Here is an 11,253-nt window from a genome sequence, read left to right on the forward strand (position 1 = left end):
ACTCCACATAGGCAATTGCAGCATCCAAGGTGGTAGGGTTGTATTTGTGCACATCGTCCTTCAGGTTGGGTTCGAGTGCGTCGATAAAACCGTGAAGTTTATTAGAGGGACTAAGGGTCTCTACCATCAGCAACCCATCGTTGCCACCAAAGAAATGATGTGTCTTTGAGCAGAGAACTAGCAAGTGCAACTTTTTTACTTTCTACTAAATCCGTGTTGGACAAGTACACCTCCATTTTGAATAGCCATTGGTCCAGCACGCACTTGTCGCAGCGGCCATTATACGGCTCAGGTAGTTTAACATCAAGCTTCTTCTTCTGTGCAGCATTAATGATTTTATATAGTAATCGAAGTTCGCGATTGTCTACCTCTTCAGTTGGATCTGGTTCGTTTGGTTCGTCCACTGAAGCTTCAGATGAAGGTGTGAAAGATGCTGCATGTGTAGTCCGAGAAGCAGCAGGATGACTTCGAGAAGTGTTTGCGTCTGAATTTGATCCAAGCGAGTGTGAAGTGATGCGAGGCTTGTGGAAATTGTGGTCATCTGCTCTTTGATGAGAGTAAGGGCATCGTCAGATTGACCACCTCCGTCTGGAGAATTCGGCATGGTTACGCCTCAAAGGGGACTCTCGAACAGATGCAAGTTCTGGTTCGGGAACAGGTTCTGGGACAGGTGCTCCGAGCGAAAACTTTATTCCGAACGGATTCCGGCTCTGGGGTCGAGTAATAATCTAGTTTGAACTACCACTTCGGGTGCAAAGTGTTTTTTTTTTTAACAAGAGAACATTGTTTGGAATTCGTTGCTTGCTATGATGTCAAAAAGTCTCGCTCGCGTAAAGTGCACACAAGGCCAGCGTGAGAGAGTGGAAGAGAGGGTGACGCCGGCTGTGATTGAATGCTGGAGTTCATTTTGATCGGGTGGGTTTTTTTTTAAGTTAGTTTATGTGGGGGTTTTAATTTGTCAAGTGAATGAGCTCACATGGGTTTTTTTTAAAAAAAGGGTAAATTTTGGGGTAGGCCAGCCACTTTGGCCGTGCACCTAATCAGATCCAGTGCTACGAGAGGATGTGCGCGCAAGAATTCCAGCGTAGAGTTTTTCTCTGCAATGTGGGCTCGTACAACAGGTTGCGTTGGTTTCATGTGAGTTGCATAAATCATCTTAGTTATGTTTTCTTTTAATGAGTCACCCCCTTGTGGCCGATCACCTAAGTTTGGGGCGGACGGGCAAGTTATAACATTTTTTAAAATGTTGTACACTTACGTGCTGCCAGCGTAATAAGTCAGCAGCGTAAGAATTCAGCCAATTGTAAACACTCAGCCAGCGACTAATTCAGCTAGCGGAAGGTTGCAGATTTCAGCCAGCGTAAAAAAAAAAAACGATGCCAAGCGCTGCCGATTAGTGACGTTTGGGGTGGAAACGATGTTGCTGCTGTCGCTTGGGAAAGGGTGTGGCGAAGAGTTGTAGACTCGCCAATTACTTACTGTGCACACGAGCCTCTGGGTACACGTAGTGCGCAACTCTTCGGGTACGCCACACACATGCTCCGGGTATGCGCACTACGTGTACGCCACACACATGCTCCGGGTACGAGACACACTCACACACATTGCCATCTGCCCTTTTTCAGTTTTCTCTGATGTTCATAGAATTAATGCGAACAGGTAAGAGTTACCTCATACACGTAGGCAATTGGGCACCATCTTTCCTCTGTTGCCATACAACTCACGAGGTGAGGGTTGCAGGAAGGGTAGGCAACGACGAGTTAGGTAGACGCCAAGTCCAGAGGCTCGGGAAAACTTTTTGCTCTGATATCACTGTAAGGATTCTAGTTGCTAATCCTTCATTAATTACTTAAACTCGTGATTAAGACTTAAGAAACTTGAACTGTACTCGGAAACAAGACTCAGAATACTCTGTGTTGATTGATTGAATGTGTGATACAAGGGCCCCTTATATAGGAGACAAAGAGAGACAAATGGAAAGACACGTCTCGTGGTGAAGAGACATGACTTTAGACGTAAAGACACATCCTTTCGGCGAAGAGTTGCAACCATTGGGCAAAGAGTCGCACCTGTAGAGCGAAGGGGTGCGACCAGTTGTCGAAGGAGTGTGGCTTTTGGCGAAGAGGCACGTCTCTTGAGCGAAGGGTCATGACCATCCAAGCGTAGGGGTTCTCCTTGGCATGGCACTTTGCGTATCTGCAACTAGGAGTGTATGTAATACTGCAACATAGTCACAATCGTGACACCTCCCTACCCTCTCTCGCCCATACCCTGCTATCGCCCCTACCCTCAACCTCTAGCCCCTATCGAGTCCCCCTCGTCCCTCCCTACCCTCTCTCGCCCATAACCTACCCCTCTTGCCCCTACTTATAACCCTCACCCCTACCTAGTCCCCCTCGCCCCTCCCTACCCTCACTGTCACAAACTGTTTTCAGGACTACATCAATGAGCTAATAATGTCCCCCGTCTGAGAAAGCAAGGGGAGGTACTCACGTTGTAAGCCAAGGAAGAAGAATGAATTGGAAGGTCTGCCTCCTTGGAAGTCCCATCAACTGCAGGGTCGATGGTGCCCCCAGCTGATGTGGCCCATCAAGTTTCCAGAGCGAAGAGACTCATTTATAAGTACGTTGGCCACCATATCTGACTCCTCAAACTTTGTCTGGTAGCAACCTTGGCCAAGGATTTGCACGTTGGCAAGCTTGCCAACCTTGGCTAAGAGGCTAGCCTGCAGTTGAATCTCAAACCTCCCCTCGACTTCGGCAAGTGCCAACTATGCAAATGACGGATGTAAAGTCATACTATGCATGATGTCAGCTGAAGCCGATGGTGATATTGTCTTGAGACTATCAAACATTGATGGCTTCTGCCATGTTGTAGTATTCAGTGAATGATATAGCTGATGGTTGTATTGTCTTGTTGATGACCTACCATGGGTCTATAACTTACACTTTTCCTTACAGGTAATTTTGGGCTTCTCATTGATTCAGTTTGATGTGTATATTATTGCGTAGTCTTGTGATCAAGCGCTTACTAGTATCTTGAGCAATCTTTTGCAGTGTCCTCCAGCTCATAAATCACCTGTGCTAGGCCTAAAAGGAACAAAATGCTAACATGGTTTCACGAGTTCGCTGTACTTCACGGGCCTAAGAGCGACAGGCTGAATCGGTTGAAGGTGCATGCAGCGCATGCATATGCTATTCACTCCATTGTTTCCACGACTGTTTACTAATGCCTTCAGTTGTTTTTTCTGGTAGGGACTTCGTGTTTTTTGAGATGCGATGTCCAGATCTCTTGTCTAATTGTGAAGTCAACACATGTTATTCATCCTTTTACGAGAGATTGATCAATCTCTTGCGTGTTGTGTAGGGTGGACTGATATCTACAGACGTCATCTCGGTGGAGTGGATGAAGACCGGTGACTTTCACATGGGGCATACTGTAACCTACTATGGATTCATGAGTGATGGTGCGCTTGTTTTCTATTTGGCATTATGTTCTTGTGTGTTTGTATGTACCAACCTTTATTTTATCCTAAGAACATAAATAAATTTCACTCGTCAGGCTTGCATATTGGTTTCGTTTTTGTTGAATTAGGAGGTCGCCTGGACCATTTTTGACACCACTCTTTTGTATTGCTTGAATACTGCACTTACTTTTATCCTAAGAAGGATATTTTCACAATTTATCTCAATGGTTTTCTGTCGTCGAGCTTTTCTCTATCTTCCCACTTAAACCGTCTTACAATTTAACTATTCTTTTGGGCAGTGTTGGAGCTGTCAGAAAAATATCAAAGAAGGTTTGGACCTCTCAGATATTTTGTTGCTGGTGCAATGAAGTTTCTTTGTTTGCGGGGTTACGAATGTGAAGTTGAGTTCCTCCCTGCTGCAAGTCAAGAACATCATGAGAAAACAGATGGTAGAGCAAAACGCAATGAAGACACACAGCCTAACTTTGATGAGTCTTTAGACATAGAAACAGGGGCTAGAGTCTTTAATGGTGACATGATTTGCTCGACACCATCGAGATCGCCGTTGGATCATGATTCGCATTCAGATGCGAACTTTGAGCCCTCTGAGTTTGTGAGGGCTCTCGACACCAGATCGAAACGATCCTTGACAATGCGAGTGGCTATGCAGAATGGAACAGAGGAGGTTGTGGCTGTTAATCACTCTGTTTCGGGTCCTACGACTCCATCCCCTCGACCGCGGTCACGATCGAAGTCGAGAATTGAAAGAGGGTGGTCAGCAGGTAGGAATAATGGAAATGGAAACTCCAAAAGCTCATGGGATTATGCTGTTGTAGATTGCTCCATCGATACAGCAGGGGAGGACTTTGCGTCATCATTAGGGGCAAAATGGGCTGCCCAGCAAGAGGTTGGTGGACTTGATGTGAAGGCGAACTCGGGTACCAATGGTGGTGCCCATGGTATATCAAAGCATGGTGGATGGCATTCTGGTGAGAATGAGAAGTGGGTGGTGAAACAAGGTCCCTTTTTGGGAGTTATGATATGTAATCATAAATGCAAGACTGTCCAGTGTTTGGAGTCACAAGTAATGGCTCCCTCGGCAGAGCCGGATGACAGAATGCTTGACCTTTTGATGGTTCACAATGTTGGTCGCCTCCGGCTTATCCAGTTCCTAGTTCTCATGCAGTTTGGTCGTCACATGTCATTACCTTTTGTAGAGTATGTAAAGGTCTGTCTCTCTCTCTCTCTCTCTCTCTCTCTCTCTCTCTCTCTCTCTCTCTCTCTCTCACACACACACACACACACACACACACACACACATTTTTTGTCATTTTACTTGGCCGTGATTGCTTCATCCGGCTACAATCTTCTAGCTGCCATTGCATGTTTTTTGTAAAGGAATGCACAATGTTCTGTCATTCTACTTTTGCTAATAGCTGCATCAGCTTGCTAACCTTCGGCTGTTCACACACACACACACACACACACACACACACACACACACACACACTAATGATGGTCCTTGGCCTAATGCGTGCATAGTTGTTGATGCCACCAAAAAACATTTTGTGCAGGTGCATTCAGTGAAATTGAAGCCAGGAAATAAAAGTAACATAGGTTGTGGAATTGATGGGGAGTTGATGCCGCTCAATGGCCCGATATCAGTTACGCTACTGGAGGATCAGCATCAACTTATTGGGTCTTCTGCAACCGGTGCCAGAGAGTAGAGTTGGTGCTGTTTGCAGTATATCTATATGTACATAGGTGTAAGAAAATATGGAGGGCAGGCTAGTCACAAGTGCGCACTACGAACCCTCTCTAATTTATGATCAAATCCTTGGCAATGATTTTGATTCCGACAAGGCTCTTCGACGGACGATGCAACATAGATGTCGTATTGGTTTATGCGCCAAGCTTGTAACATTGTGTATGTGTGCGTTTTTTTTGTGCCCTAGTAAAAATGTGTGAGATGGTATACATATTTGTAGGTCTGCATAGAGATGCCATAATTACCTTAGGTGCTGGTCATTTTTCTTGCCATGGCATTACTTAATAAAGTTACGGCATTACCAAATTTCTTTGTACCACTTTGTGTACTAACATGCAATCCAATCATTGAGCATTCTTTGGCAAAATCTATTTGCACACTTACAACATTTAAGTTGAATGGTGTAGGGAAAGATCATTGGGTGACCTTTCCTTATAATCCATGCGACTCATGGCGATCGGCAGATGCTGAGAGCCATGGGGAGCGTGGATTGCAGGGGAAATTCAGCCAATGACCTTTCCCGGCCGTCAAAGTGTTTGGGAGGAGAGCGGCGGCAAAACTACACTTTCATGCATAGACAAGTGCAGCGTACAGGGTTGCAGTGTCATCAAGCATTCAGAGTGCTGATGTGCAGCTTGCTCAATCAAAGCAGTTGTCCCCATCGAACGTTCCCAGCATTGACTTGTCAGCACCCTAATTCATTCCCAACACTAACTTGTCAGCACCAGGATGGCTCTCAGCCTCAACATTTTGCACAGAGATAGTGACATCTGTACTCATTTTGTGTCTGTGCAGATGTGTCAAACATCGGATGGTGCCTCAGAACATTACAACAGATAAAAGCCTCTTGATGAAAGGCTAGGATGCTCTGCCCACCTGACTCCTGACCTTAGTGGAATTTCAATGTTTTTTTTCCCCTTCAAGTCTGTTGTTGGTGGCTTGGTATCCAAATGTCATCATTTCGAATTGGTAAGTATGCATGGAGCATATACTAGGCTTACTTGTAACCTTCTAATGAATGTGACAACGGCAATTTAAGTGTAAGGAGGAAAGAAAATACCTCAATGTGGTTTTTGAAAACCCCCCCCCCCCCCCCCCCCCCTCCTCCCCCTCTTCCTTGCTCTCCCTCCCTCTGGTCTTGAGTTCAACTCTCCTAGTCGGATAGATCTTTAACTTGGGATAGTTTCCTACGACGTTAAAATACTCTCTCTCTCTCTCTCTCTCTCTCTCTCTCTCTCTCTCTCTCTCTCTTTCACGATGTGGAATCCACAATCCTCGAATGACTTACCTGTTGCACACCCCTTCATATGATAAGTTTTTGTTTACATGGGAAGCATCTAGCAACTTTTGCAAGCTACCGATGTGGCATCTACATGACAATTCGAGCTTCTTTCTCTTTATTTTCGGTTGAACGCGCGCCTCTCTCTCTCTCTCTCTCTCTCTCTCTCTCTCTCCATCCAGTTTGTAAAAACTTATTGTGCTAGATGGTCAAGTGGTCTAAATTGCATCGGGTCCAATAGCATGTTCACAGTATCACCATCATTATTGCAATGAGGTTTTTGGCGATGTCACCATTGCTATTGGAGTTTTAGACAACATTATCTCTTACAAGAATAGATTGTAATTTGTGAAATCTTTTTACTCTGGAGGAGAGGTCTGGGGTATATATTCCTAGTATTTTGAAACAATGTGTAGAGGAGGAACCCACTAATAAAGAAAGGCATAATTTTTTTCTTGTACTCTCTTCTCGAGGGCAGTGTCCAAGAGAGAAAATGAAATGAAATGAAATGTTATGTTAATGTCTTCAAAAGGCCAAAATGACCTATGAGACCAGAGCGTTACAATGTGGTGGATCTGATACAAAGTTACAGTAGCAAAATGAAATGACGTAAGGATGAGATATAATTACTATGAAATTCTAAGCTGGTAGGTGTGAGATAAGCAGCTAGTTGGGATAGCTAAACCACAAGCCACAAGAGATCCAACATTGGTTGTTGGCGGTTTTCATCAATCTTTTCCATGGTTAGCAGTTTGGCTGGGCGTCGTGCATGTCCAGCCAAAGTGATCTAGATCCTCTTATGTAGCCTCTGTCGATGCCGTGTAGTCTTCCGCATTTGTGGGCGTCTGGATCTCCCCAGTTCAGTCGCTCGGTCGATCAATGTGCCTTTGGTGTGAGGCAACAAGATCTATTGTGGTAGTAGCTTCTCTAGGTGTCCAGTGTCTGCTCTGAAGAAGTCTGTGATGTGTCTCTGGGATTGACTGACCCTCCTTTCAGCAGGCTTGTCTATGCAGCTTGAGCAGAAACAAACCCAGGCATCTCAAATCCTCGTACCTCAAGACTTTGGAGAGTGGTCCAAAGACCTCTTTAAACAAGCAATGGAAGCGGCCTTGTATCTCGTAGTAGACTGGGTAGTGGCATGTGTAGTGTAACTTTGTCTCAGGCTCCATGTCAGTCAGAGGACATGTCCTGGCCTCTAATGGTACTCCGTTGTATCTCCCAGTCGGGGTCCGCAGTTGGTGCGAAGATGTGCATATCTGGCCAATAGCGCACCGTATCCCATGAGACAAGTGCGTGTCCATGTATGTGGGCCTCATCACAAAACCATCCGTCATGAGCTCGAGAAGATGTTCTATGTAGAAAGCCATCTTCGTGTCTAGCTCCTGTGTTGGTTGTATCCATGTTCTCATGGTGTCTAGCTGAACCAGGTCCTCGTGGATGAGCTTGGTGATCTCGGACTGTGTAAGAGTCATGGAGGGTGCATCCGTTGAGTACTGGAAGGGGGGAATTCTATCTGTATTGAACCCATGCGCCTAGAACCATGATGTCATCTCCCCATACCAACATGCTGCATCTCCCTGCATGGTTAATTGTGGAGAGAACTCAAGTGCAAGGGGGAGGTATCTGTCTCTGAGAAGTTCCCACATGCGGTGTATGAAGGAGACAAATCTAGTGAGCGTCTCAACTACTAGTGGGGGACAGCAAGCTTTGCTCGGACAATGGCACATGGTACTGAGGTCTTGCTCTAATGAGCCGCAAGATCATAGAGACCAGGGGCTTCTCCATGTCCCCCCATCCATTAGTGCAACCTATCCTCTCGTGACGATCGAATGAAGCCCCCCATATCTCAGCTCCATAAAGCAATGCAGAAGCCACTAGCGTGTCAAAGAGCAAGAGCTTCGTCAGAGGCTCCTGAGACTGAGCATGTGAACACATCCTCTCCAATCTTCTCAATGTTGAATGGGCTCTGGTCAATCTAGTCTCTACTGCTCTCGTTATCGAGAATGCTGGTCCACTAAAAACCACTCCAAGGTAAGTGTAAGCATCTGTATACTCCACCTTCTCCTGGCCGTATGTGAATGTAGGTGCTAACATCCCGGTCCACTGTGGGGTGGTATTAAATATCTTGACCTTGGTTTTTCCAAGGTTGACAGACAAACCACTTTCATGGGCAAACCTATGCAAAGCATCCAAGTGACGTTGCATCCCTTCCGGAGAGTCGGAGATCAACACAATATCATCAGCGTATAACAATAGCGGGATCCATGTCCCTGCCCAGCGGTGCAACTCTATCCCCATCTCTCTCAATGTAGTCAGAAACCTCATCCACATATATACCAAATAGAGTAGAGGAGAGCGGGCAGCCTTGCTTCACCCCAATAGTAGAGTGAACTGGTGCAAAAAGACCCTCTGAAGTGCGCACATGTCCTACTACTGATCTGTACAATGCCATGATCCCCCAAACTAGCTCTGTGGGTACTCCCATCTCCTGTAATCTGCGCATCAGTCTAGCTCTGGGTATTGTGTTAAACGCTTTGCGGAAATCCACAAAGCTACAATAGATCCGTCTCCCACGGGATCTGCCCTCCTCAATGATGGTCCTGAGTGTCAAGATATGGTCAAGAGTAGAAAAACCTCTTCTGAACCCTGCTTGCCCAGCTGTACACATTTCCTCTCTCTCTGCCCATCTACTCAGCTATTGCTCATGAATGGATGCGTACAACCGTGCCAATGTGTGTCCAATCGTGAGGCTCCATAGGGTCTCCTGATTTGAAAATAGGTACTATTGTAGATAGGCTCCAGGTATTAGGCCAGCCCTCGTACATGGCACGGTTAAACCTGACCCCTAGAAGCTCTACTAGTAGATCTTTGGCATGCATGAAATGCTCAGCCACCAAGCCATCATGATCATATGCTTTCCCAGTCCTCATCCTATCAATAGCCTTCTTCACCATCTCGGCAGTGAAAAAAGCACATGTACGTTGTTGTCGAGATAATCATTAGCCCTGTACTTTTTGATTGTTGAGTTGGATGAAAGCCATTCGTCTGCAGACTGTTCGTGCGTTCCGACATTCCTCATGTTGAGGTGTCATCCATGGCGCGATAGCATGCTCACATTCCAAAAAATAATGCAAGTTGATTGTACGGCCTTAATGATCTACCCCTCAACCAGTAACCATGAATTCCATCTTTTCTTAGGATCTTTTTGGCTTAGTTGCTGTCCAACACTGAAGAACCACGCTTCCTCCACTTTAGAAGTATATTTGTCTCTCTCATGTATAAATGCATTAGAATGATACTTCATTCTCACTTTGATGCACAAAAATAAAGCTAAGACGTAGTTACTTCTGGTTAATCTTTGTCCTTTTTCTAAAGCCAGTTGTCTTTTGAACGTTTTTTTTCATTTGTGTATAAGTATAAATTCAATACAACAACACACACGTCCTAAACACAAGGTTCTTCCAAAAAGCTGGGAAACCAGGATGCTGACTTTGGAGATTTTTCTCTATAGTCTAAAATTCCTTGTTAGGTTGACATGTGTGACGTGGTCTTTCCTTGTCTATAGATCGGCACACAATTACTGGAGTCTTTGACAATTGGTTTTAGGTTGTAGGTTACGAATTACTCTTGGATGGATGGTTCGTTTAAGGACTATCCATAGAAATTGCTAAAAGCACTGGAAACTTTTGTGACTGACTATGAATGTCATACATACTATTTTCTACTGGCTAACAAAGCCTTAAAACTCTGTCTGGATTATAATCCTTTTTGTTAACATTGTCACTTATAGCTCCCATGAGACTCATATGTTTCCTGATATGATAGACTTTGGTTAGGGCATTAGAACTAAAATCAAACAATCCCCAAAGGTCTTGGGTCCGAAGCGTAATACATAACCTCAACACAAGTTAGTTTGGATCGTTAGTCCACCAGGGGTCAGAGGTCGCTCAATACGCGGAAGGGTAATTTAGGTCCTCATTTTTTTTAATTATTTGGAAATGCATTTGTTCTCTCTCTCTCTCTCTCTCTCTCTCTCTCTCTCTCTCTCTCTCTCTCTCTCTCTCTCTCTCCACCCCCCCCGTTCTATTTGTAGTGTAAATACCGCAGATGCACGTGAAAAATCCCGGTTGTAATTTCATTGGATCTTGATTTTCAAAGTCAAAAGTTTTTGGCAAATTAGTTACAAATTTTGGCAAATACCTTGACATTGAGCATAAATCCTAGTTGTCTCATTGTTTTCATCTTAAAAAACAAGGCCTAGAAAACGGTTTTTTTTGTAGCAATGATGAAAACAATGGCTATTGAAGTCATCAGATTGATAGGTAGAATGACTCTAAAAAAGGTCTATTATATGCATATGTATATATACATAGAGATACATGTGTGTGTGTGTGTGTATTGGGGGTGCTTTTAAGAGGAAAAACAGCCCATGCAGAAATTTCTCCAAACAGGTCACTTTTTTGACCCTATGCTTAACCCTTAAAAGCCCTTACACTATGCTCAATCCTTACACATGTGTTGATCAACAACAAATAATATGTTCACAGTTGAACTAAGGCTAAATGTATAGTGAAAGAGCTATAGATAAGTTTTGGCTACATGAGGAAGCATGAATTGCTATGTTCCATAGTCTACTGAGAAAACATATGCATCACGAATCTACCTATGTGATATAAGTTCACCAATTCTAAAGGCTAAAAGAATAAAAAGGTGGTACACTATGTACCTATTTTGTGACCG

General features: G+C 44.5%; 1 protein-coding gene across 2 annotated transcripts in view; it reads left to right on the forward strand.

Annotated features, from left to right (window-relative positions):
- Nucleotides 1-5,540, forward strand: part of LOC147418037 (sphingoid long-chain bases kinase 1-like) — a 104,468-nt gene extending 98,928 nt beyond the window's left edge. For both annotated transcript variants that reach the window (XM_086507553.1, XM_086507554.1), the window contains 3 exons: nt 3,367-3,466; nt 3,766-4,694; nt 5,041-5,540. In XM_086507553.1, coding sequence (XP_086363679.1) covers nt 3,367-3,466; nt 3,766-4,694; nt 5,041-5,193 — 1,182 coding nt within the window. In that variant the 3' untranslated portion in view covers nt 5,194-5,540. The remainder of the gene's footprint in view (nt 1-3,366; nt 3,467-3,765; nt 4,695-5,040) is intronic.
- The last annotated feature ends 5,713 nt before the right edge of the window (nt 5,541-11,253 follow it).

The sequence above is a fragment of the Adiantum capillus-veneris genome, chromosome 30, assembly GCF_014529385.1.
Source record: "Adiantum capillus-veneris isolate H3 chromosome 30, ASM1452938v2, whole genome shotgun sequence".
Classification (NCBI taxonomy): Eukaryota; Viridiplantae; Streptophyta; class Polypodiopsida; order Polypodiales; family Pteridaceae; genus Adiantum; species Adiantum capillus-veneris.